Raw genomic sequence first — 27,537 nt, 5'->3', positions numbered from 1 at the left:
GGCGACCAGAACTGGGCACAGTACTCCAGGTGGGGTCTGACCAGGGTCCTATACAGCTGCAGCATTATCTCCCGATTTCTAAACTCAATTCCTCTACTGATGAAGGCCAGTATTCCATACGCCTTCTTAACCACAGCCTCTACCTGCGACGCCGCTTTGAGCGTCCTATGAACCCGGACCCCAAGATCCCTCTGTTCTTCCACACTGCCAAGCGTCTTACCCTTAATATTATATTCTTCCATCCTATTCGACCTGCCAAAATGAACCACCACACACTTATCTGGGTTGAAGTCCATCTGCCACTTCTCCGCCCAGTCTTGCATCTTATCTATGTCTCGTTGCAACTGCTGACATCCCTCTACACTATCCACAACACCGCCAACCTTTGTGTCATCAGCAAACTTGCCAACCCATCCTTCCACTTCCTCATCCAGGTCATTTATAAAAATCACAAAGAAATTATATAGGAGCAGAATTAGACCATTCGGCCCATCGAGTCTGCTCCGCCATTCGATCATGGCTGATATGCTCCTCATCCCCATTTTCCTGCCTTCTCCCCGTAACCCTTCAACCCATTACCAATTAAAAATCTGCCTAACTCCTCCTCAAATTTACTCACTGTCCCAGCATCCGCACTTTGGGGTAGCGAATTCCACAGATTCACAACCCCTTGGGAGAAAACTAGTTTCTCCTCAACTCTGTTTTAAATTTGCTATCCCTTATCCTAAGACTATGACCTCTTGTCCCAGAATGCCCCACAAGATGAAGCATCCGCTCCACGTCTACTTTATCCATACCTTTTATCATCTTGTGTACCTCAATTTGATCTCCCCTCATTCTTCTAAATTCCAGAGAATATGGGCCTAATTGAGTGCCTTTAGTTTTAATTTGGACTGTTTGTCTCGGCATGTCCAATCTGATCATCAAGTTAAGGTGCTTTTGAGGCACTGAAGACATAAATACAGAAAATAGAAGCAGGACTAGGCCATTTGGCCCTTCAAGCTTGCTCCACCGTTCAACATGATCATGGCTGATCCTCCATCTCAGTGCCGTACTCCAGAACTCTCCCCATATTTCTTGATGCCTTTAGAGTCTAGGAATCTATCCATTTCCTCCTTGTATATCTTAAGCGATTTGTCCTTCACAGCCTCCTATGGTAGAGAATTCCACAGGTTCACTACCTTCTGAGTGAAGAAGTTCCTCACCTCAATCCTAAATGATCTACCCCGTACCCGGAGACTGTGATCCCTTGTTCTTGACCCACTTCACCACCAGCACCCACTCTAGACCATCCCCCCCAAGCCAACCAGCCAGAGGAAACATTATCCCTGCATCCAGTCTGTCCAGTCCTGTCAGAATTTTATACGTTTCGATGAGATCCCCTCCTTTCTTCCTCAATTCCAGTGAATGCAGGCCCAGTTGACCCAATCTCTCCTCATACGGCAATCCTGCCATCCCCAGGGATCAGCCTGGTATTGACTCATGCCCAAATTGGACAATGCAGGATGAGGAGGCAATCTGCCCTCTGACCTGCACCAGCCCAAATCCAACCCAGGTTGCTTTCATCAAATTCACACAACATACTGGAAAAGCTCAGCAGGCTTGGCAGCCTCTGTGGAGGGAGAAACAAGTCAACATTTCAAGTCTGATATATTGCTCTTCCAGCAGAAGATGGGCCATATTGGACTTGAAGTGTTAACTCTGTTTCTCTCTCCATTGATGCTGCCTGACCTGCTGAGTTTTTCCAGCATTTTCTGTTTTTATTTTTGATTTCCAGCAGTATTTTGCTTTAGTCAGACTCCCCCCTGCTGGCAGCAATGGTTCTGTATGGGTTGAGTGTGAGAAATCTCAATCTGTATCCTATTGGGTGGTCATCTGTGCCCTGAGACTTAACTAATCCATTACTGATTGGTGTTAGATATGCAGCACCCCTCAAAGACCCAAGATTTATGGTGGCACGGTGGTCAGCACTGCTGTCTCACAGCGCCAGGGACCCGGGCTCGATTCCCGGCACGGTGGGTTAGCACTGCTGCCTCACAGCGCCAGGGACCCGGGCTCGATTCCCGGCTTGCGTGACTGTCTGTGTGGAGTTTGCAAGTTCTTCCCGTGTCTGCGTGGGTTTCCTCCAGGTGCTCCGGTTTCCTCCCACGCTGCAAAAATGTGCATGTTAGGTTGATTGACCATGCTAAATTGCCCCTTAATGTCAGAGGGTTAGCAGGGTAAATACGTGAGGTTATGGGGGTAGGGCCTGGTTGGGACTATTGTCGGTGTGGCTCGATAGACGGAATGGCCTCCTCCTGCACTTTGGGGAGTCTATGATTCTAATTGATGCCGAAGAATCTGGATAGAGTAGCAAGTACACAAATCTTTATCTCATCTTACGGTATTTAACTATGTAAAAAGTGGGCACAAAATTTAGAAATAAATATCAAACCTGGAGTGCGTCAGCAATGTACTCCTGATAACCTAGAAGTGAAGATAAAGCTACTTCGTCGGTTCATTTACTGATCTGTGACCTTGGCATGTTCTGTGTCTGAGCCGCAAAAGCTGTGCACAGCCAAAAGAGTAAATTCCTATCTGATTCAGAATCATTAGAAGCAGCTTTAGCTGTCCTCATGGCCTGCTGAGCAAGTGGACAGTGTGGTAAAGTTAAAGTTTATTTATTAGTCACAAGTAGGCTTACATTAACACTGCAATGAAGTTACTGTGAAAATTCCCCCAGTCGCCACACTCCGGCGCCTGTTCGGGTACACTGAGGGAGAACTTAGCACCCTAACCAGCACGCCTTTCGGAATGTGGCAGGATATCGGACCACCCGGAGGAAACCCACGCAGACACGGGGAGAACGTGCAGACTCCGCACAGACAGTGACCCAAGCCGGGAATCGAACCCGGGTCCCTGGCGCTGGGAGGCAGCAGTGCTAACCACTGTGCTACTAGGCTGGATAAATCAGGGAGGAACTGTCTTTATCCCTGTACTGTGCCGATTTAGTTGATCCTTTTGTGTGGGGCGTCTTTTGTGACACTCTGCCCAGGGGAGGGAATTTAGCCAGGATTCAAGCTCCTGGTGCTGTGGCTTCCAATGGAAAATGTGCATTGTTATTGCGGGGGGAGGCGGTGTGAGTGGATTGACTCTGCTGCTTCACAAGATGAAATGTGTTATAGTTGCCAGCATGATGTTAATAGCATCTTGGGGCAGGCTTGTCAAAGTTGACATTCCACAAGGGAATTGGATGATCAGCTGTTTGCCAACTTCTGGATATCAGGGTCCCTGTGCACTGTCTGTTGTTCTCATTGTGAAGTGCATAGTTCTGTCGTCTCTAACAGATTCTCCGTCCCTTAGGCGGAAGAAGGAGACGGTGGAGAGTCAGCCCACTTGGGTTGATGACACAAGGATCGATGCAGATGACATTGTGGAAAAAATCGTACAGAGTCAAGACTTCACAGATGTCAGTAATGCTGAAGGTAAGCCCTCCTAATTCGGGGAGTGGGGTGAGGGTGATTCTCAGGACACCATCAATCATCTGTTCTTGGGGGAAACAGTGGCATAATGGTATTGTCGCTGGGCTAGTAATTCAGAGACCCAGGGCAATTCTCTGCAGACCCGGGTTCGAATCCCACCGCAGCGGATTGTGGAATTTGAATTCAATAAAAAATATCTGGAATTAAAAGTCTTAACGATGACCATGAAACCATTATCGATTGTCGTAAAAACCCATCTGGTTCACTGATGTCCTGTAGGGAAGGAAATCCGCCGTCCTTACCTGGTCTGGCCTACCTGTGACTCCAGACCCATAGCAATCAAATCAATCAATCAAATCAATGTGGTATTCTCTTGAATGTCCTTGGGGATGCGCAATAAATGCTGGCCCAGCCAGCGACGCCCACATCCCATGAACCAACAAATAAAAAAAATCTCATTCAAGTGCCTGCTCTCTAGTGGCCAGCAGGGTTATTAAAGGTCAACGTGCCCAAACTGGGAGCTGCCGCTTGTCAAACTGCTGCTTATTTTCATAGAATCATAGAAACCCTACAGTGCAGAAAGAGGCCATTCGGCCCATCGAGTCTGCACCGGCCACAATCCCACCCAGGCCCTACCCCCATATCCCTACACATTTACCCGCTAATCCCTCTAACCTACGCATCTCAGGACACTAAGGGGCAATTTTAGCACGGCCAATCAGCCTAACCCGCACATCTTTGGACTGTGGGAGGAAACCGGAGCACCCGGAGGAAACCCACGCAGACACGAGGAGAATGTGCAAACTCCACGCAGACAGTGACCCGAGCCGGGAATCGAACCCAGGTCCCTGGAGCTGTGAAGCAGCAGTGCTAACCACTGTGCTACCGTGCCGCCCTCAATTTTGCTGGTGTATTGTGAGGTTGGTGTGACTTCTCTAAGTTCATAAAAGGCAAAATCTCCATCGATGTCTAGCAGTGTGACTAATGTTGCCGCAGAGAATCTGGCTGTGGCTCAGTGCTTACCACGTGCCCCAGTTACTCATGGGGAACAGCAGAATGGTGTGTGGTCTGTGATGAAACAACTGTGGAAAAATGTTGTCAAATCCTAATGTCAGCTGGGCCACACAAGAATCATGGAAATTACTGCAGAGGGAGAGGGCACTCTGCTCTTCACATCTATACCTTCAGTTTAATCTTATCATATCATAGAATCCCTACAGTGCAGAAGGAGGACATTCGGCCCATCAAGTCAGCGCCGACCACAATCCCACCCAGGCCCTATTCCCGTAACCCAAATATTTACCCTGCCAATCCCCTGACACCAGGGTCAATTTAGCATGGTCAATGCACCTAACCCACACATCTTTGGACTGTGGGAGGAAACCGGAGCACCCGGAGGAAACCCACACAGACACGGGGGGAATCCTTGCAGACTCCACACGCAGTGAACTGAGGCCGGGAATTGAACCCGGGTCCCTGGCGCTGTGAGGCAGCAGTGCTAACCACTGTGCTACCGTGCCGCCCCCGTTCCTTCTCTGTTTCCTTTTTGAATACTTATCCAGTTGCTTTTAAATCATATTGGAGTCTGGGCCTGAACCATTTGGCAAAGCTGAAAAGACCTTTGTGTTGTAAACCAGAGTGTGCAGACTTTAATGTAATTAGCAAAAGAAGCAGAGTCAAGATGAGAATTCTTTTACACTGAGTTATGATTTGGAATGTGCTACCTGAAAGTGTATTGGAAACAGATCCTGTAATAACTTTCAAAAGGAAATTGGATAAATACATGGTAGGGCCAAATATTTGTTGCACAATGGCATGGGATTGGAAACAATCAAATAGATCTGTCAAAGAACCCGGCACGCTGGTACAGTGGTTAGCATTGCTGCCTCACAGCGCCTTCGATTCCCAGCCTTGGGTCACTGTCTGTGTGGAGTCTGTACATTCTCCCCGTGTCTGCGTGGGTTTCCTCCGGGTGCTCCGGTTTCCTCCCACAGTCTAAAGATGTGCAGGTTAGGTGGATTGCTCACGCAAAATTGCCCCTTAGTGTTAGGCGGACTAACAGGGTAAATACATGGGGTTACGGGGATACGGCCTGGGTGGGATTGTTGTCGGTGCAGATTCAATGAGTCGAATGGTGATCTTACAGAGGTCTATAAAATAATGAGGGGCACAGATCAGCTAGATAGTCAATATCTTTTCCCAAAGGTAGGGGAGTCTAAAATTAGAGGGCATAGGTTTAAGGTGAGAGGGGAGAGCTACAAAAGTGTGCAGGAACAAAAAAGGAGCAATTTTTTCACGCAGAGGGTGGTAAGTGTCTGGAACAAGCTGCCAGAGGTAGTAGTAGAGGCGGGTACAATTTTGTCTTTTAAAAAGCATTTAGATAATTACATGGGTAAGATGGGTATAGAGGGATATGGGCCAAATGCGGGCAATTGGGATTAGCTTAGGAGTTTTAAAAAAAGAGGAAAAGAAAGAATGGACAAGTTGGGCCGAAGGGCCTGTTTCCATGCTGTAAACCTCTATGACTCTAGGTGTTATTTGAATGCAAGTCTTTGAATCAATGCTCTCAAAATGAGAGGTGTCGCCAAGGGCATGGTTTCTGGAGCCAGGAAGGAGTCTGTTTTTTTTACCCGCAGTTTGCTAATGCTGTATCCTCTTCTTTTTCAGATAGTAATTTAAGGCTGTTTGTGAGCAGAGATGGAACAACAGCACTCAGTGGCATTCAGCTGGGAAACAGGTGGGTTTACCTCATTTATCCCCTAGACCCCCAGACTATTTTAGTGTGGGATTTTCTTGTAAATTAACCTTCGACGCTTAACCTTTTCAAGAAAAGAATCCTTCTGAGGTTCCTCCCCAAAGTCGGGCCCTTTCCACTTGTCTGTCTTTGCACAGAGGAATGCTTCAGAGTACTATCTTTGCCCCTTTAAGTGTTTTAATGCAACTTAGCGATATCTGTACGATGCAATCCTCTGATTTGAGGGGTTCTGTTTAGCAGGGCCTCCGCACCACCTGAGGGAAGTGTTCCCTCTGTGCCAGCTGTACTAAAATTGTAAATAAATTCCTTATAAAAGCATTGATGGTTTTAAACAGAAGGAATTCTTCTCCTGCTCCAAGATCAACTAGTTGTCTGATAATACTCCGTGAAATGTTTTGGGATTTTTTTCACTGCTTGGAACTAAATACCATTTTTTTTAAGTCATTGTTGATTCAACAAACTTAATCTCCTACAGCAATGCCAACTTTTATAATTTTTTATGGGATGTGGGCGTCGCTGCCTGGGCCCATCCCTAACCACCCTCCATTTGAGGGCATTTGAGAACATTGCTGTGGCTCTGGGGTCACGTGTAGGCCAGACCAGATAAGGACGGTAGATTTCCTTCCCTGAACCAGATGGGTTTTTACGTCAATCGACAATGGTTTCACGGTCATCCATAGACTTTTGATTCCAGATTTTTATTGAATTCAAATTTCACCGCCTGCCGTGGTGGGATTCGAACCCGGGTCCCCAGAGCATTACCCTGGGTCTCTGGATTGCTAGTCCAGTGATAATTCCGCAGTGCCACTGCCCCATTAATCCAAAGATGTGCAGGTTAGGTTGATTGACCATGCTAACTTGCTCCTTGGTGTTCCAAGATGTATAGGTTAGAGGAATTAGTGGATAAATACATGAGGTTATGGGGGTAAGCCTGGGTAAGAGTAGGTGCAGACTTGATGGGTCGAATGGCCTCCTTCTGCACTGTAGGAATTCTGCAATTTAATGGGTTTGTTTCTTTTCCTGTCCAGCCTGAGTAAGATGGCATTTTGTGCCCTCCAACCTAAAACACAACTCTCATTAGCTGTGCAGCGATAGCAGAAAATACTTTATATTGCACAATGTCCGGAAGACGTTGAGATAAAGATTGAGAATGGCCTGGCCACAGTTGTTTTCTATTTTCATGTCAACTGTGCCAGCCCTGGAAACGATTCTGGAAACCAAATCAAACTGAGATTTTCTCTCCATTGTGCTGTATTCAAATTTGTAATTCTTATGCTAAACATAGAAACATAGAAACCCTACAGTGCAGAAGGAGGCCATTCGGCCCATCGAGTCTGCACCGACCACAATCCCACCCAGGCCCTACCCCCACATATTTACCCGCTAATTCCTCTAACTACACATCTCAGGGACAATTTTTAACCTGGCCAATCAACCTAACCCGCACATCTTTGGACTGTGGGAGGAAACCAGAGCACCCGGAGGAAACCCACGCAGACACGAGGAGAATGTGCAAACTCCACACAGACAGTGACCCGAGCCGGGAATCGAACCCAGGACCCTGGAGCTGTGAAGCAGCAGTGCTAACCACTGTGCTACCGTGCCGCCCACCACTGTGCTACCGTGCCGCCCAGGTGTTATGAGTTTCCTCCGGGTGCTCCGGTTTCCTCCCACAGTCTGAAAGATGTGCTGGTTAGGGTGCATTGGCCGTGCTAAATTCTCCCTCAGTGTAACCCGAACAGGTGTGGCGACTAGGGGATTTTCACAGTAACTTCATTGCAGTGTTAATGTAAGCTACTTGTGACAATAACAAAAAAGTGAGAGTAACAAACATTGTTCCTTTCTCCACAGGGTGTCTGCAGGTGTCTTTGAACCTGTTGTTATTGAGAGCCGTTGAGGAGCTTCTGAGCCGCTCTGCCACCTACTTAACCACTTTCCATTTGAGCTCCTTGCCTACTGCACACCTAGTCTTATCCATCAAGTCATGCTGCCCACCAGCCCAGCTGGACTGAAGGAGGAGGGTGGCTATTTCTATCCAACAATCCCAGGAAGTGGCCGATGTTGATTCTGACCACATTGGAGTAATTGAGTGGGGCCCAGGTCCCAAAAAAGGATCTCCATTCCGACCATTCTCAAAATCTACTCGACCAGTACAGATATCGGAAATTAAGTTGAGGAATCATTTTCTCGCGACTTTGAAATGTTTCAGAAAGCCTTTCAAAACACGACGCTTAAATACCAAAACTATTTGGCAGTGGGTCTGTTTAAAAAGGTGGCGGTTTTTCCTCGCGATGTTGTCGTGGCAGCGTTATTCAATGCTAAACCTTTCTCCCCATTCCCTGCCCATTTACCCAACAGGGCTAAAAGCTCTACGTCACCCTGTGAATCCTCGACTGTTGCGCCAAAAGGAAATGTACTTTTAAAGGCTTTTAACGATTTTATTCTGTTTAGCCCCATACACTTAAGCTGCCACGCGCGCACAGAGATCAGTTTGTTTTACAAAATTGGTCACCTCTTTGACCATTAGGAAAATCACACCAGTATTTTTTTTTCGTTTAATTTAAAAAATTTCAATAGCATAATTGCCATTTTGAAAAGGACAGGTCATTATGATTTTATAACAAGATGGTCCGGTTCCAAATCTAATAGTGATCAACCTAATTCCAATCCGATGAATCAACTATGACGCCATCAGCAGACACATCAAATACGGTGATGTCTTGCACAGAGTATTGGTGTACCTGTGGGGTGTTGGATTTCTCCTGAAATGAAGTAATAGGATGATTTTATTTTTTCTTTGTCTAGTCGTGACATTATTCATGTTTTTTTTTTGACGCTTCCTACACAAGTCAGGGACTCGACAGTTTGATGCACATAAAATGTTCCTTTATTGATGCATGTTGCGGAGTACTTTTACTGCGGAGTACTTTTACTCCGGAGTACTTACGGAGCACTTTTCTTTACAGGCAGGGAGCAGATTCACTCAACTTCATTTTAAAAATAAATAATCATTTTTGCAAATCTGCGCTTCAGCAGAAAAAATCTAGCGTGTGTTTTACCCTGTACTATCCGCACACTTAAAAGACTGGCTCAAGAAAAATATTGAAGTGGAGCGGCGCGCTGTTGTAATAACAGTAACCTAGTTAGAAACTATTCTGAAGAAAAGTCCATTTTGTGTGCTCCACGAGCAGAGACCAGTGATGCGCCACTTGAACCAGGCATTGGATAGCTATTAGTAACCTTTGAATTGTTACCCCGCTGTTCAGAACATGGGTGGGCAAGTCCTACCTTTGCAAAAGTTCTGATGTTTCCTTACAGCTGAATTATAATCCAAGTGCAGGCAGCTGATTCTAAAACTGGAACCTGTCTCAACATCCATTTGGTGAGTGGCCTTTTAAGTACTGGCCTTTCCTGCTTTCAGACAAGGTTCCTGTAAACCTTCAGGGTTGAAAAATGTGTTTCTTTTTCCAGAACTGATTCTGGGACAGTGGGGCGGAATTTACTGCCCCCTTGGTCTGAGGGATGTGTTAAAGAAGTGCCACAGATTTCTGCTGCACGGTGTAAACAGCTGATTGTTTCTCTGAATGATGCAGTGCCGTGCCAACACTCAATCCTTGCCCATTGAAATATCCAGTGGTGAGAATTGAGTGCTTGTGTAGCGCAGTACTCTGTGCTCTTTGCTGGCCCGTGAGGGCATATCCTGATGGTCCACATCTTGGACTTTCCAGTGCTGAGCCCGAATGTTGTGAGCAGCGTCTGCCGCCTCTGGTGGAACAAATGACTCCAAGAAGCCTCGAAGCTGTAGCTCTTTAATGATGTCATTTTCCTGTTCCTGTCAGAATGTCCTGGCATTGGTAAGCTATGCACTTTGAAGACTTGTACATTTCCTACACTATTCTTGTCGTCTTGCTTATTGCATGCCACCTGTGAATATTGTGGCTCAGTTTGACGTAATGTGAACGGTTAACTTGTCCACTATCTGTATCTGTGGTATATTAAGGCCTAGAATACAAAGGCTGTGATGAATCTTATCTCCTGACTTTTGTACTGTTTTAATAACTGTTCTGTGACAGCTAGTGTAAGGGAAACTCTTGCTTTTAAGTTATTTTTTTGAATGCAGAGCCAACATTAACACTTCACCTGCTGGGGCATGAATTCAGACTGGTTCACAAAGGACTAAGCACACCTCCTGCAAGCTCCCACAGTCTGCATGTTTGTTTGAGAAATCTTGCTGGGCATTCGTTCAGCCGCAGAACTGAAGTGCAGCCTGCTTGAAGGAATAAAAGGAACCCCATTTGTTGGATGGAAATGGAAGGTTTTCCCTTTTTAATTATAGTGAATTTTGTACTCCTCCACTCACCAGCACTGGGAGGTGGAGACCCAGTTTCTATGCGAGGCCCCACTTTCCTATTTTACTGCAAGGATACTTTCCCTGCATCAGGTGTCTATCTAAAACGCACAGTAACACCAAAGGACAATGAAGTGGGATGCTTTCTCCATTGTTTCGTAGTGATAACATTGTTATATATTGTGTGGGACACAAAGCAGGGACTGCTGCAGGCTTTTAATCGAAGCACAGAAGTGTGCTATGCAGATATGCTCCCTACAGATATCATTGCACTGTGGCTAAAGTAAAATGCGAGATTTAATGCCCAATATGTTTTCTTGCAGTTAACTCTCCATGCAATAGAATGCCGCCCCATTGACAAACTTGTAGTGAATTAATATATTTTTCATTCTACTTAACTGGGAGAAAATGTTAAATATTTTGTGCAGTTGTATTTTCAGCTGTACAAAATAGAATTCTCACTGACATCGTTAAACTTCACTCAGTATATGGGCAGCACAGTGGGTTAGCACTGCTGCCTCACAGCGCCAGGGACCCGGGTTCGATTCCCGGCTTGGGTCACTGTCTGTGCGGAGTCTGCACATTCTCCCCATCGTGTCTGCGTGGGTTTCCTCCGGGTGCTCCGGTTTCCTCCCACAGTCCAAAAGACGTACTGGTTCAGTGCAATGGCCATGCTAAATTCTCCCTCAGTGTACCCGAACAGGCGCCAGAGTGTGGCGACTAGGGGATTTTCAGAGTCACTTAATTGCAGTGTTAATGTAAGCCTACTTGTGACGCTAATAAATAAACTCAAACTATAATTAATATCTGTTTCGCAACCCCCAAAGTTTTAATTTGGTTCATGACTGTATAGATCGAAGAGATATTTCTCACCTCATCCGTTTTAAACAGCATAAACAGCCTTCTGAATATTGAATTGGGAGAGCGCAGTGCACAGTATTGCAGACAGGCAGCTCAGTGCATTCGCGTACCATGCAGGGATTTCCATAAAAAACCTTTGCTCAGACTGAGCTCCAGACATATCAGAGATGTGGCACGCATTTGATTCTAAATGTGTGTGTGTGTAATCCCACACCCCTCTCCTGTATCAATTATTTCATTGAAAGAAGTTAAACCTTTCAGGAGGTGTTGAAAAGCAACCACAAAACCCAGCAGATCAAGTGTTAAAATTGAATGAGTTTTATTGCGTTTTAATAACATTTGATTCTTGGTGATCAAGTTGTTCAGTTAATCGTACTTCGGAGTCAATTCACTCTGAACGGTTTTCTAATGAGATCCTTTTCTAGCAGTTTTTCCTGTTTTTACTTGCTGTTTTAGGAGTTAGGATCACGCGTTACTGCAGATCTTACTGACAGAGCTTCAATTTGTACAATAAATGCAGGGATTGCAAACTAAATTGTCACCAACTTGGAGCTCCGCTTAACCCTGCGGCTTGCTGTTGCCATCGAGAGAGCCAATTCTATTCAACCAAAGCAGAAAGTCTTGGTAACAAAGACTTGAAGCAGTAGTCTTTTAATTCCTATTTTCCTTTCCCCATGACTCTTCCCCTGCATCCCATTTTAATTTCTTCCTTTCACACCATTCCCTAGTTGCAAAGCTGGCCTACTACCAGGCCCCTGCCCCCACCATATTCCCCGCCCCCCAAACTTGTGTGGACTCCTGTGCTGCCCCTCCGTGGCATAGCAATATTGGGAGTACCAACCCACCATGCCACGTCCAAGGTCTAACTGTGGAGTTGCTGGTGATGGACTGGGGTGGGCGCAGTAAGGAGTCTCGCCACACCCAGGTTAAAGTCCAACTGGTTCATTTGGAATCACGAGCTTTCGGAGCGCTGCCCCTTCATCGGGTGAGTGACTCAGCTGATGAAGGGGCAGCGCTCCGAAAGCTCATGATTCCAATTCAACTTGGTGTTGTGAGATTTCTTACTACTTTTCGAAGTGGTCTTGCTTGCCATCTGGGAATCGGTGGGAGCAGCCTTGCAACGTGGTCTGCACCCTTTTCAGGTTACGTTGAAGGGAAGTCGGGACTTCCCTAGTTACGAGTAAACATAACACGTGAGGCTCCTTGTTAATGAGGAACTGGAGTCCTCAAGATCGCTAGTACAGAGAAAGAGCCTTATTTCTCTTTGTAAGTTTGCTTTACCCAATTCATACTATAGTTGCCATTTATCCATTTCCGAGCTCAGGTGTCTTGCTGCCTCTCCCACCCCCCCCCTTCAAAAAGTCATATTTAATCGCTTTTTCTGCCAATCAAATATTGATCACAGATTTTAAAAGAGAATAATATTTGGTGATTGTTTTTATTTGTAAATCTGTCCAAAATTGACCACTGTTGTAGGAGCTGTGTTTTTTTTTTAAAAGCTGTTTCTGAAGTGTTCTGATTCTTTTTGCCGTGTCTCACAGTGCTTACGGCCAGCGGGCTGGCTATGTGCAGTGTCGCTGCCGCAGTGGGAGGGTGGTCCACGAGCATGGGCATCTCCCAGTGCGACATTCGAAAAAAGCGTTTAGAATATTTACACGTTGGTGCCGATCGTGTTTCAGATTTTCTCTTTTCCTTGTTAACAGGCAGCAATTCTTTTTTCGGTATAAGTGCGAGAGAGAGTTTATATTGGACTGTTGTAACCTCTGACTAAAGACATTTTGCATGATGGAGTGCCACTTGGCCACACTGACTTAGGCGGTCTCTGCCCAGTTAGGTTAAAGATAATTAGCTGGAATGTTCCGGTGCCCCTGTTTTTAGTTCCCGTGGTTTACCCACAACAGGTGGGGAAAACGTTGACGAGCAAAACCAGGTTTTTCTGGATCATTTATTCAGGGTTTTATTGCAACAGTTGAATGCAGTCACTCCTGGATGTTAACATGAGTGGTGTCTGCAGTTAATTGTGATGTGAAACCTACAGTATGCTCATCTTATACTGGGTAAATCAATCAAAGCTACTTTTGTTGCATATCCTTGTTTGGATTGGGAATGGATGGGAATCAAAAATATAAACTTTAAATGAGATTTAAACCAAATCAAACCGAAAGCCTTTAACTCCTTTGGTCCTTCAGTTTTGTAAGATGTCTCCCTGTTTATTCCCACTTCCACCAGAGGCTGCTTCAAGGAGCAGCAGAAAACCTGGTTAGGATCCACCCCCAGTGCACAGGAGACCTGTGGTTACTCACTGGCCCCTGAATTAGCAGAATTTCACACTTCAATCTCACTAAATTCCGCCATTGAACCAGAAACACACACACCTCATTCCAAAGCTTCATCACGGTCATTCGTTTCAAACTAATCCACACACCTTGAGTACCTGAGAGGGTGGGGGATTTATGTGTGCGCGCACGCGAGAGAGTAGGGGGCAGAGTGTATGTGCGAGGGAGTGTGGGGGGCTGCGTGGTGTGTGTGAGGGTGGATGTATGTGTGAGGGTGGCGGTAGATGTATGTGTGTGTGTGAGGCTGGAGGTGGATGTGTGTGTGGGGATGGATGTATGTGTGTGTGGGGATGGATGTATGTGTGTGTGAGAGGGGGTGTGTGGGGGTGGATGTGTGTGTGTGTGTGAGACGGTGGGGGTGGATGTGTGTGTGTGTGTGTGTGAGAGGGTGGGGGTGTATGTGTGTGTGAGAGGGTGGGGGTGTATGTGAGGGTGGGGTGGATGTATGTGTGAGGGTGGGGGTGGATGTGGATGTATGTGTGTGTGTGAGAGAGAGGGTGGGGTGTGTGAGCGTGGGGGTGGATGTACGTAGTGTGTGTGTGTGAGAGGGTGGGGGTGGATGTGTGTGTGTGAGGGGGTGGGGGTGAATGTGTGTGAGGGTGGGGGTGGATGTATGTATGGGGGTGGATGTACGTATGTGTGTGAGGGTGGGGGTGGATGTGTGGGGGTGGGGTGGATGTGTGTGAGAGGGTGGGGGTGGATGTATGTATGATGGGTGCAGGGGGTGTGTGGGGGGGTACACGGTTTGGGAGTGAGTGAGGCGGGGGGATGAGGGTCACGCTGGGTGTGTCCTGGTTTAAACTGAAAAGGTGGATATTTTTCAGTTGAGATTCTGCAACTTCCTCAGCATTGGGGGGGGGGGGGTGGGAATCATTGAAAAAGAACCCAGTTAAATCCAAGCAGACTTTCCATTTCTTGTGGAAAAGCATATTGCTAAAGCCATTCTAACAGTTAACTGGGTACTCCAGCAACTAGTTCGCTGGTTACCTTTAGAATGAGTGCTGGACACTCTACTCGATTCAGCCGGAAGTGAGGAAGATTGAAATGCGCTTGAATGTTCCATGAAATACTTGCTCAAGATAATGTGTTGTGATGGCCCGTGGCTGCTCACAGCGGTAGCACAGGCTCAGTGTCACAGTCAGGGATGAACCCTGCGACTTGTGCTTTATTCCAGCACCCAGTTACCAATGGGACTGTTTTATTATTAAATATCCAATTGCTTCTTGGGTGAACTGTTGCTTGCATTTCCCGTTGAAATATATATTTTTTTGAGATTACCCTACTTTGTACGGGAGCTACAGGGAACTTTGTAGATTCTCTGTTCCAACTAACGAGCAGCGTCACCTCAAATCGGGATCGATCTTTGAAGGTATTTGATGCTAACTTTTAGCATTAGCTTATTAAATGCCAGCAGCATAAACTCACACAGTGTCCGCTCGCTGAAGGTTAGTTGTTAACCTGAGCAGGTCGCACATTCATTACAACAATAATTAACGACCCTAATCAAATCCTTTAACCAGCCGTATTCGGGCAAATGACGTGTGGCTCGCTGGTACTCTACTTGCCTTAAGTAAATCTGTATATTTCTGTAAGGGATTTGAAACTATGCATTGGGAGATTAGGCGCTTCTTTAAATGGGTTTAACCTTTATCTGAAATGACCTAACTCTGAACTAAAGCAAAATGATGACGAGAGATTTTTATGATTTTGTTAAAAGTAAGGGTGTTACAGAATGTATTCCGAATGATATATTTAGACACTTATTTTTGTGATCCCACGGAGGTGCGTGTACAGGTTTCTTTAAACAAAATGCCCAGAGGATGTGGAATTTATAGAAATGTTTATCAGCTGGAATATTGTATAACATTTAGATATGTTTAGAATGCACAATGTACTGTAATTGGTTAAAAGATATTTGTATTAAGGTTATTTGTTTCATATTTTAAAGTGTAACTATAGGAGCAGTATCATGTAATACTGTTTTCTGGGAAATAAATGATATTGGGTACCTGTATTAACAATAAAACTGTTATTTTGTGTTTAGTGTGCAGAGTCTTATTTCAAACACACTCACTTGGGTTTTCCTGTTCACTGTAGTTTGGACCTTTACACCTTACTCACCTCTTGTGGTTTCATGAGACACCTGTAACTTTCTTGTGCCTTGCTCAATTCAAGGTTACATTCTGTGGGTGTGGGTCTGTCTGGGTTGCTTTCTATGCCCCTCTCTCTCTCTCTTTGTCCCTCCCCCCACCCCCCTCTCTCTCTCTGTGCCTCTCTCTCTTTCTCTGTGCCTTTCTCTCCCTCTCTCTCCCCCCTCTGTGCCTATCTCTCTCTGTCTCTCTCTCTCTGTCTCTCTCACTCTTTTGCCTGTCTGCTTGTATTTGTGTGTGCATCTGTCCATACGTATTATTGACCTGTAAACTGACACCACAAACAATCTGTCACCAATGTAACATTGGCATTTTAGTCATAGTTTTCCAGCACAGAAAGAGACCAATCGGCCCATTGTGTCTGTCCCAGCCATCAAGTGCTTTTCTATTCTTATCCCATTTCCCAGCACTTGGTCAGTAACCTTGTATGCTATGGAGTTTCAATGCTGCTTAAATGTTGAGGGTTCCCGCCTCCCACGCATTCAGGCAGCGAGTTCCAGATTCCCACCACCCTCTGGGTGAAAATGTTTATTCTCAAATCCCCCCAATCTTAAATTTCAAATCTCTGCCTCCTTGGTTATTAACCCCCGAGGTATGGGGGAAAGTTCCTTCCCATCTACCCTATCACTCATAATTTTGTACACCTTAATTAGCCTTCTCTGCTCCAAGGAAAACAACCCCAGCCTAACCAGCTTCTCTTCATAGCTGAAACACTCCAGCCCAGGCAACATCCCGGTGAATCTCTACTGCAATCACACCCTTCCTCAACAGTGACGATCAGAACAGCGAACAGTCTTGCTCTAACCTAACGAGTATTTTATACAGCCCCATCATAACCTCCCTGCTCTTGCATTCTGTGCTTCAGCTAATAAAGGCTTTAACCCCCTTATCTACCTATCCCGATGCCTTCAGGGACGTTTGGACACCCATCCCAAGCTCCCTCTGTACTTCCACTTCCTGGTGTCCTGCCATTCAAAGTAAAGTTTAAAGTTTATTTATTAGTCATAAGTAAGGCTTACATTAACACTGCAATGAAGTTACTGTGAAAATCCCCTAGTCGCCACACTCTGGTGCCTGTTCGGGTCAATGAAATCATAGAAATCATCATAGAAACCCTACAGTGCAGAAGGAGGCCATTCGGCCCATCGAGATCTGCACCGACCACAATCCCACCCAGGCCCTACCCCCACATATTTTACCCGCTAATCCCTCTAACTACGCATCCCAGGACTCTAAGGGGCAATTTTTTTTAACCTGGCCAATCAACCTAACCCGCACATCTTTGGACTGTGGGAGGAAACCAGAGCACCCGGAGGAAACCCACGCAGACACGAGGAGAATGTGCAAAATCCACACAGACAGTGACCCGAGCCGGGAATCGAACCCGGGACCCTGGAGCTGTGAAGCAGCAGTGCTAGCCACTGTGCTACCGTGCAGCCCAAAATGCACCCTAATCACCCACAATGCACCCTAACCAGCACGTCTTTCAGACTGTGGAATGAAACTGGAAGAAACCCACGCAGACATGGGGAGAATGTGCAAACACATAGACAGTGACCCACGCTGGGAATCCAACCTGGATCCCTGGTGCTGTGAAGCGGTGGTGCAACCATTGTGTATTCTCTTGCTGCACTAGTCCTCCCAAAACACATCAACTCTCACTTTTTGGGTTGAATTCCAAGCTGGTAGTATCATGTAATGGGAACCCAGACAGATTGCCTCGTCTCTACATCTGCCAGGAAGCCAGAGTGGATTTGCCAGCTGCCTAGATTGGCTAATTCAGCACGGGAGAGATGTGATCCTGTGGTCTTCATAGTCAGTTTAGTTTTGCAATATGCCAAATGCTCAACAGAACAACCCTCCTCGATTGGGAGTATTGTCGGGTTATTCTCCTTGTCGAAGTCTTCACAGCTAACCTCCAGTCCTAACTTGTAGAATGAGACAGCACAGGAAATAATCAGTTCATCACGATTGTTGAACTCCTCTGTATTATGCATCCAAGCCTTAGCAATACTAATGACATTGTATAATTATTGTACTGTCATACTCTACACAAAAATTCTAAATTTAAATTCTGGAACTGCTAGTGGGATTTAAACACTCTGCTACTGCAGAAAGGAGAGACATATCGCTGTCTCGCACTCATCAGGACAAACACAAGAATACCAAATTTCAAACAATCCGTTTAAAGAACTAAAAGTACAGCACAGAAACAGGCCCTTCAGCCCTCCAAGCCTGCGCCAATCATGATGCCCTAATTAAACTACAAAAAAAACTGCCCTTACTCAGACTGTTTCCCTCTACTCCCTCTCTCTTCATGTACCCATCCAGATGTCTCTTTAATGTGCCTGTTTCCACCACCGCCTCTGGCAGCGTGTTCCAGGCACCCACCGCTAACCTACAAAGGAAAGGGGTGTTGATTGGTTGGCAATTCTCCGCGGCAATCAGAGCCAATTTGCCAACCAATCACAAGAGGGGATCTCATAAAATGTTAACAGGGTTAGACAGAGTAGATTCAGAAAGAATGTTCCCGATGGTGGGGTAGTCCAGGACTAGGGGTCATAGTTTGAGGATATGGGGTAAACCTTTTAGAACTGAGGTGAGGAGAAATTTCTTCACCCAGAGGCTGGTGAACGTGTGGAATTCACTCCCACAGAATGTAGTTGAGGACAAAAAGTTGTCTGATTTCAAGACAAAATTAGATATAACTCTTGGGGCTAAAGGGATATGGGAGGAAGTGGGGGGGATCAGGATATTGAATTTGATGATCAGCCATGATCGTAATGAATAGCAGAACAGGCTCGAAGGGCCAATTGGCCAACTCCTAGTTTCTGTGTAATATCTGCCAGGAAGCCACTTTTTAATTCATCAAGCCAATCCTCCCATCATTTCCATCAATTTCTTCATCCAGAGGGTGGTGAACGTGTGGAATTCACTACCACAGAATGTAGTTGAGGCTGAAATGTGAGATTTCAAGAAGAAATTAGATAGAGCTCTTGGGGCTAAAGGGATCGAGGGGAAGGGGGAGGCGGGGTCAGGATATTGATAATCAGCCAGGATAAAAATGAATGGCGGAGCAGGCTGAATGGCCTACTCCTGTTTCTATTTTCTATGATCTTTTTCTCTTGTATAAATTGTTGTGATTGTTTGAAATCTGGCATTCTTGCACTTGTCCTGATTTAGTGCAAGGTGAGAAGCTTCAGCAACATGTCTCTTTTATAGCGAAATGCCAAGCAACAATATTCTGCCATACTACTCTCCTTGTCTTCAGTGATAGGGCTGGGAATCTCTGGAAGTGTGTTAGCACGGCCTTGCTGCTTCAATCAGAAAGGCTGACGACCACTCGCCTAATGGCTCCAGGGATCAGGGGTTTTAGTTACAAAGCTGGAAAGGCTGGTGGTGTTCTTCGGGGAGATTTCGGGGAGATTTGATTAGAGATGTTCACGTTTATAGCAGGCGAAGATAAGGTCGGCAAAGAAAACCTGTTTCCATTAGCTGATGATAAAAGGCTGAGGGGCCTTTAGAAAATTGGGCGGGGGATGCAAGGGGGAAATGAGTTTTTTTAAAGCAGAGACCTGAACCTGTCTGCCCCTGAGGCTGGAGGAAGGGAAACAATGATTTCAAGCAGAAGGTGTGGGGATTGTTCTAGGGAGCGGGAGTACCAGTATTGTTGTGCAGGGTGCTGGCACAGTCTCGATGGGCTGAATGGTGGCTTCCTGTGCTGCCAAGTTCTATGACTCGATCTCCACTTCTGCTTCTCTCATTCAATCCTTTGGTTCATAGAAAATAGGAACAGGAGTCGGCCACTTGACTCTTCAAGATTATTCCGCCATTCAGTGTGATCCTGACTGATTGTCCAGTTTGAATTAGAATCATAGAATCCCTACAGGGCAAAACAGGCCATTTGGCCCATCGAGTCTGCATCGACCACAATCCCACCCAGGCCCTATCCCCATAACCCCATGCATTTACCCTAGCTAGTCCCCCTGACACTAAGGGGCAATTTAGCATAACCAATCCACCTAACCCGCACATCTTTGGAGTGTGGGAGGAAACCCACGCAGACACGGGGAGAACGTGCAAACTCCACACAGACAGTGACCCAAGCCGGGAATTGAACCTGGGTCCCCGGCGCTGTGAGGCAGCAGTGCTAACCACTGCGCCACCATGCTGCCCTGTAGCCTTACCCCTCTTCTCTGCCCCCCTACCCATACCCTTTGATCCCTTTCGCCTCAAGGGCTATATACTTAACTTCTTGAAAACAAACAATGTTTTGGCCTCAACTGCTTTCAGAAGGGTAAAAATTGAGAAAAGTGATGAGCAGATTTGGAAAATATTCCCCCACAGAAGCGGACTTGTGCACAGACTGTTTATACACAATGTCCATCAATACATTTCTCCAAAGATGTGCGGGTTAGGTTTAGCCATGCTAAATTGCCCCTTAGTGTCAGGGGATTAGCAAGGTAAATATGTGGGGTTATGAGAATAGGGCCTGGTGGGATTTGATTTATTATTGTCACATGTATTAGTATACAGTGAAAAGTATTGTTCCTTGCACGCTATACAAAGCATACCGTTCATAGTGTAGGAAACAAGAGAGTGCAGAATGTAATGTTACAGTCGTAGCTAGGGTGTAGAGAAAGATAAACCTAGTGCGAGGGGAAGGGGGCAGCTGGGAAGAAACTGTTCTTGAGTTGGTTGGTACGTGACCTCAGACTTTTGTATCTTTTTCCCGACGGAAGAAGGTGGAAAAGAGAATGTCCGGGGCGCGTGGGGTCCTTAATTATGCCGGCTGCTTTACCGAGGCAGCGGGAAGTGTCGACAGAGTCAACGGATGGGAGGCTGGTTTGCGTGATGGACTGGACTTCAATCATGACCCTTTGTTGTTTTCTTGTGGTCTTGGACAGAGCAGGAGCCAAACCAAGCTGTGATACAACCAGAAAGATTGTTGTCGGTGCTAGCTTGAAGGGCTGAATGGCCTCCTCCTGCACTGGAGGGATTCTATGATTCTAATACAGTGTGTGAAAAATGAAATCTGACCATCTTACAGCAAGTCCTCACTAGGTCTCCGGCTCATCAATACCGTTGATGTTTCCTCTGCTTCCTTCCTCTCCTTTCTCCACAAGCTTGGCACAAACTGCACCATATATTTTCCTTGGGAATGATTTCGATGCCGTTGGGAGTCCTGACTGGGTTGAGTGCGCAGAAACCTGAGAAAATAAACAGAGGGGTTTCAGATTCCCCACTCTGATGTTCCCGTTAGTAAACACTCGCTCACTGAGGGAGCGCCTTGGATTCTATTCACAACTTTATTTAAAAAATGTCAAAAGCAAAATACTGCGGGTGCTGGAAATCTCCAACAAAGACATCTTTTGTTTCTAAGCAGGGGGTCTGTGCACAGTGAAGGTGGCTCAGTGATGGAGGACATGCCGGTAAACTTGGTGACAGAACTTAGACCATAAGACATAGGAGCAGAATTAGGCCACTCGGCCCATCAAGTCTGCTCCGCCATTCAATCATGGCTGATATTTTTCTCATCCCCATTCTCCTGCCTTTTCCCCATAACCCTTGATCCCCTTATTAATCAAGAACCTATCTATCTCTGTCTTAAAGACACTCAATGACCTGGCCTCCACAGCCTTCTGTGGCAAAGAGTTAATTTAATGCTAAATAGACCAACTTGGTTCACATTCTCCTTTGGAGACACACTGACCAAAGTGCTTTGCAACCAATGAAGTGGTCCTGAAGTCCTTAGTCACTGTTGTAATGTAGATAGCGCCACACTCAATTTGGGCCTGGTCCCAGAAACCAGCAATGTGACAAATCACCACTTCATCTGTTTGCAGTTTTAAGGGAAACCAATTGGCAGCGACATTGAGAGTTCATCTGCTCTGATGTGGACAAAAAGACAGATTTGCGTCAACCCAGGCCGGCACGGTGGCACAGTGGTTAGCACTGCTGCCTCACAGCGCCAGGGACCCGGGTTCAATTCAAAGATTGGTGGAGTTGCTGATAGTGCCGGGGATTGTCAGAGGATACAACAGGATATCGATAGATTGGAGACTTGGGCACAGAAATGGCAGATGGAGTTTAATCCGGACTAATGCGAGGTGATGCATTTTGGAGGATCAAATTTAGGTGTGAATTATACTGTAAATGGCAGAACTCTTAGACACATTAGCACACAGAGGGATCTGGGCGTACAGGTCCACAGTTCCCTAAAAGTGACAACTCAGGTGACCAAGGTGATTAAGAAAGTAGATGGCAGGGTCATGATTGAAGTCCAGTCCATCACGCTTGCCTTCATCAGCCGGAGCACTGAGTACAAGAGTTGGGAAATCATGTTGCAGCTATATAAAACATTGGTTAGGCCGCATATGGATATTGCGTGCAGTTCTGGTCACCACACTACCCAAAGGAGATGAAGTTTTGGAGGGAGTGAAAAGAAGGATGTTGCCTGGTCTCGAGGGTGTTGGCTCGGAGGAGAGGTTGAATAAACTAGGATTGTTTTCACTGGGAAGACGGAGGCTGAGGGGAGACCTGATAGAGGTCTACAAAATGATGAGCGGCATAGACAGGATGGATAATCAGAGACTTTTTCCCCAAGGTGGAAGTGTCAAATACAAGGGGGCACAGGTTCAAGGTGAGGGGGGGAGAGTTTAAGGGAGATGTGCGGGGGAGGTTTTTCACGCAGAGAGTGGTGGGTGCCTGGAACGCGCTGCCAGAGGAGGTGGTGGAAGCAGACACATTAGCAACATTTAAGGGGCATCTGGATGGGTGCATGAATAGGGAGGAAATAGAGGGATATGGACTGAATAAGGGCAGGAGGTTTTTTATTTAGTTTAGTTAGGGCACCATGATCGGCACAGGCCCGGAGGGCCAAAGGGCCTGTTCCTGTGCTGTAATTTTCTTTGTTCTTTGTACTGAGTTTCACGCAGAGCAGTTGTTTCAGGGACTGGTGTCAGACAAACAAGCCACACGTGTCACCAGCAGAGCTGGCTTTGAGCAATTAGCATCTCGATACTGAGCAAGTTCATTCCCTTCTCCCCACCATTGGTGGCTGCACCTTCAGACAGTTCGACCCCATTCCCTCCCCTAAGCCTGGGCGGCACAGTGGTTAGCACTGCTGCCTCAGAGCACCAGGGACCTGGGTTCGATTCCCGGCTTGGGTCACTGTCTGTGTGGAGTCTGTACGTTCTCCCCGTGTCTGCTTGGGTTTCCTCTGGGTGCTCTGGTTTCCTCCCACACTCCAAAGATGTGCGGGTTAGGTGGATTGGCTGTGCTAAATTGCCCCTTAGTGTCAGGGGGACTAGCTAGGGTAAATGCATGGGGTTATGGGGATAGGGCCTGGGTGGGATTGTGGTTGGTGCAGGCTCAATGGGCTGAATGGCCTCCTTCTGCACTGTCGGGATTCTGTGACAATATGGTTCTCCTCCTCCCCTTCCTGTAAGACCTTCCTTAAAGTTTATTTTTTAGTCACAAGTAAAGCTTACATTAACACTGCAATGAAGTTACTGTGAAATTCCCCTAGTCGCCACATTCCGGCACCTGTTCGGGTCAATGCACCTAACCAGTACATCTTTCAGACTGTGGGAGGAAACCGGAGCACCCGGAGGAAACCCACGCAGACACGGGGAGAACGTGTAGACTCCACACAGACAGTGACCAGGCCGGGAATCGAACCCGGGTCCCTGGCGCGGTGAGGCAGCAGTGCTAACCACCGTGCCACCTCTACTGAACACTCCCACTGATGTGTCCTTGAACATCCATGGTTGTGACGGTGTCTGCCCAGGAAATTCAGGCTGTTTCACCCACCGAACAGGAAGTAGGCTGTGAAGGTTACGCTGAACACTATCAAGATGATGGTTCTTGGACCCACATCCTGAGGTTTGCAGCCATTGGGACAGGCACACGGGCTGGCGACGGAAATCTGCAACAGGTTGGGACTTTCTGCATTGCGAGAGACAACCACTGAGTGACTGGAACTGCAGTTAAACCGAGCCACGGTGTGAAGCGGGCTGCTGCCTGAAGCTGCAACATAACACAGGAGGAAAGTTTATTTATTAGTGTCACAAGTAGGCTTCATAGAATCATAGAAACCCTACAGTACAGAAAGAGGCCATTCGGCCCATTGAGTCTGCACCGACCACAATCCCACCCAGGCCCTATCCCCATATCCCTACAGATTTACCCACTAATCCCTCTAACCTACGCATCTCAGGACACTAAGGACAATTTTTTTTTTAGCATGGCCAATCAACCTAATCCGCACATCTTTGGACTGTGAGAGGAACCTGGAGCACCCGGAGGAAACCCACGCAGACACGAGGAGAATGTGCAAACTCCACACAGACAGTGACCCAAGCTGGGAATCGAACCCAGGTCCCTGGAGCTGTGAAGCAGCAGTGCTAACCACCATGCTACTGTGCCGCCCTTATATTAACACTGCAATGAAGTTACTGTGAAAATCCCCTGGTCGCCACACTCTGGCGCCTGTTCGGGTTCATTGAGGGAGAATTTAGCACGGCCAATGCAAAAAGGATGAAAATGTGGGTGATCTGGGAGGGAATAACAATAGCAGCTTATTTTATATATTATATATAATATAAATATATAAATACAGCCCCGACAATGAGAAAACCTCCCCAAGCTGCAGCAGAGGCCAATATCAGACAACATTCATTTAATCATAGAATAATCATAGAATCCCTGCAGTGCAGAAGGAGGCCATTCAGCCCATCGATTCTGCACCGACCACAATCCCACCCAGACCCTATCCCCGTAACCTCATGTATTTACCTTGGCTAGTCCCCCTGACACTAAGGGGCAATTTAGCATGGCCAATCCACCTAACCCGCACATCTTTGGACTGTGGGAGGAAACCGGAGCACCCGGAGGAAACCCACACAGACATGGGGAGAACGTGCAAACTCCACACAGACAGTGATTCAAGCCGGGAATTGAACCCGGGTCCCTGGCGCTGTGAGGCAGCAGTGCTAACCACCGTGCCGCCCACGTTGAACCACAGAGAGATAGGTGACAAAAATGGTGAGAACTTCATTATCGAATAGCTGAATAAGCGCAAAAAAGGACCATCCACAGGGCTGAGCATTTTCTGTCTGATTGGGGGAGTGGGGGAGGCGGGTTTGCTGATGGGGGGGGGACAGCAGCAGGTTTCCAGTGAGTGTCACGTGGACCTGGTTCCTTACCCGTCAGTGTGATCTGTTTAAAGTTTCAACCAAGCCCCAGAATGACGAAATAAAGCACCTGTTAAACCTACCCCCACAACCAGAGTGTACACCCCACCCAACACCCAGAGTATTCACCCCCCCACACCCCCACACACCCAGAGTGTACACACCCCCCCACCCCCCCCCACACCCAGAGTGTACACCCCCCCACACCCCCACACACCCAGAGTGTACACCCCCCCCACCCCCCCCCACACCCAGAGTGTACACCCCCCCCACCCCCACAACCAGAGTGTACACCCCACCCAACACCCAGAGTATTCACCCCCCCACACCCCCACACCCCCACACACCCAGAGTGTACACCCCCCCCCACCCCCCCTCACACCCAGAGTGTACACCCCCCCCCCAAACCCAGAGTAGCTGCGTTCACTCACCCCTCCCACACACCCAGAGTGTACACCCCCCCACATCCCCACACACCCAGAGTGTACACCCCCCCACACCCCCACACACCCAGAGTGGCTGCGTTCACTCACCCCGCCCCCACACCCAGAGTGCACACCCCACCCAACACCCAGAGTATTCACCCCCCCCCGCCCCCATACCCAGAGTGGCTGCGTTCAACCCCCCCTACTCCCCACAACCAGAGTGTTCACCCCCCCACACCCAGAGAGGCTGCGTTCACCCTCCCCTCCCCTCTCTCCCCCCCACACCCAGAGTGGCTGCGTTCAACCCCCCTCCCCTCCCCTCTCTCCCCCCACACCCAGAGAGGCTGCGTTCAACCCCCCCTACTCCCCACAACCAGAGTGTTCACCCCCCCACACCCAGAGTGGCTGCGTTCACCCCCTCCCCTCCCCCCTCTCCCCCCACACCCAGAGCGACTGTGTTCACCACACCCTCTCCCCTCTAAATCCAGAGAGACTGTGTTCATAGAATCTCTACAGTGCAGAAGGAGGCCATTCGGTCCATCGAGTCTGCACCAAACACATCCCACCCAGGCCCTATTCCTGTAGCCCCATTTACCCTGCTAATCCCCTGACACTAAGGGGCAATTTAGCGCGGTCAATCTATCTAACCCGCACATCTTTGGACTGTGGGAGGAAACCGGAGCACCCGGAGGAAACCCACGCAGACACGGGGAGAACGTGCAGACTCAACACAGACAGTGACCTGAGGCTGGAATTGAACCCGGGTCCCTGGCGCTCTGAAGGTGGAAGAGAGAATGTCCGGGGTGCGTGGGGTCCTCGATTATGCTGGCTGCTTTGCCGAGGCAGCGGGAAGTGTAGACAGAGTCAATGGATGGGAGGCTGGTTTGAATGATGGACTGGGCTTGGGGGGGCTATAGTGGAGGGGACCAGGGCAGGTTGTTGGTGATCTGGACACCTAGAAACTTGAAGCTCTCAACCATCTCTACAGGTTTTTAGGGTAGGTAAAGGGGAGTTTGATGAAGGGGTGGAGCTGTTCCAGAGGTTTTATTTTGGGTGGGAGGGGGGAGTGGTGTCCAGAGATTAATTCCTTATGCATCTACCATTTTTGTCATACTCTCGAGATAATATTGTGGACACTGTTCCTGGGACTTTGCTCTCTGAATTGCTGAGCTTTGCCACATCTTTATTCATTGGTTTGTCTCTTCTTAATAAACCTTCCTTTTGCGACAATTTCAAACTCCCATCTTTCTTCGGTTCCCTCACTCCGCCTCCAGTTTACCACCTAGCTTTTTCTGCCGACCCTAACACGCTCAGTGAGGGACATGGGGAGACCATTCAGCCCCTCCGGCATTTCATCTCTGCTGGTCCTTTCATCTCTGGTCAACCACCTCGCCCTTTACTCAGGTTTCGGGCGATGAAGCGCTCTTACCGGGGTAGGTGACGGTGAGCGTTTGCGAGTTGTTGTCGTAGCTGAACTCGTTGTACTGATGCATTCCAAAGTTGAGAAGATCCAGCCCGATCTCGCCGCTCTGGGTCTGGTATCTGGTAACGAGACACACCGCCACGTTCAGACACTCGAAGGCAAACTCAACGGGTTCACTGAATGGGAGGCAAGGACTAAACGAATACCGAACACCGGGATTGGATTCCCCGCCTGGACCAGTTAAAGGCTTATCCCTCTCCAGAAATCCATCGGAGCCCCCCATAGTGGCCAAATTAATCACCCCCGATCCATCCTCCATTATACATTTGCAGGGGTTCAGTTTAATGCATTCGCTTTTCTGGGGGGCAGAGGCAGGAGGCCGTGATACCGTCAGCAGACACATCCAGCAGAGAGTCCGAACACTCGGCATTCTGGACAGGAATTCCTCACACTGACTCCACGTTCAACTATCACCAGAGTGAGAAGAGGATTTGAAGCCAGCAACAGTTTGCCATCATTCATTGGTGCAAAAGTCTCAGTTGCTAAGTTACCTCATGGGGGAGGCTTCAGCTCCCTTGTTT

The 27,537-nt window shown here is 47.5% G+C and overlaps 1 protein-coding gene and 1 long non-coding RNA gene across 4 annotated transcripts in view; both read left to right on the top strand.

The window, feature by feature from the left end:
• Positions 1–12,408, top strand: part of LOC144502384 (early estrogen-induced gene 1 protein-like) — a 125,896-nt gene extending 113,488 nt beyond the window's left edge. For both annotated transcript variants that reach the window (XM_078226247.1, XM_078226246.1), the window contains exons 9-11: positions 3,343–3,464; positions 6,129–6,198; positions 8,068–12,408. In XM_078226247.1, coding sequence (XP_078082373.1) covers positions 3,343–3,464; positions 6,129–6,198; positions 8,068–8,113 — 238 coding nt within the window. In that variant the 3' untranslated portion in view covers positions 8,114–12,408. The remainder of the gene's footprint in view (positions 1–3,342; positions 3,465–6,128; positions 6,199–8,067) is intronic.
• The window catches only part of LOC144502391 (uncharacterized), a 680,705-nt gene that overhangs the window by 180,379 nt on the left and 472,789 nt on the right, over positions 1–27,537 (top strand). The window lies entirely within an intron of this gene.

Source organism: Mustelus asterias, chromosome 13 (assembly GCF_964213995.1).
Source record: "Mustelus asterias chromosome 13, sMusAst1.hap1.1, whole genome shotgun sequence".
NCBI lineage: Eukaryota > Metazoa > Chordata > Chondrichthyes > Carcharhiniformes > Triakidae > Mustelus > Mustelus asterias.
The sequence above is the reverse complement of the archived record's forward strand: the minus strand, read 5'-3'. Positions and strand labels throughout refer to the sequence as shown.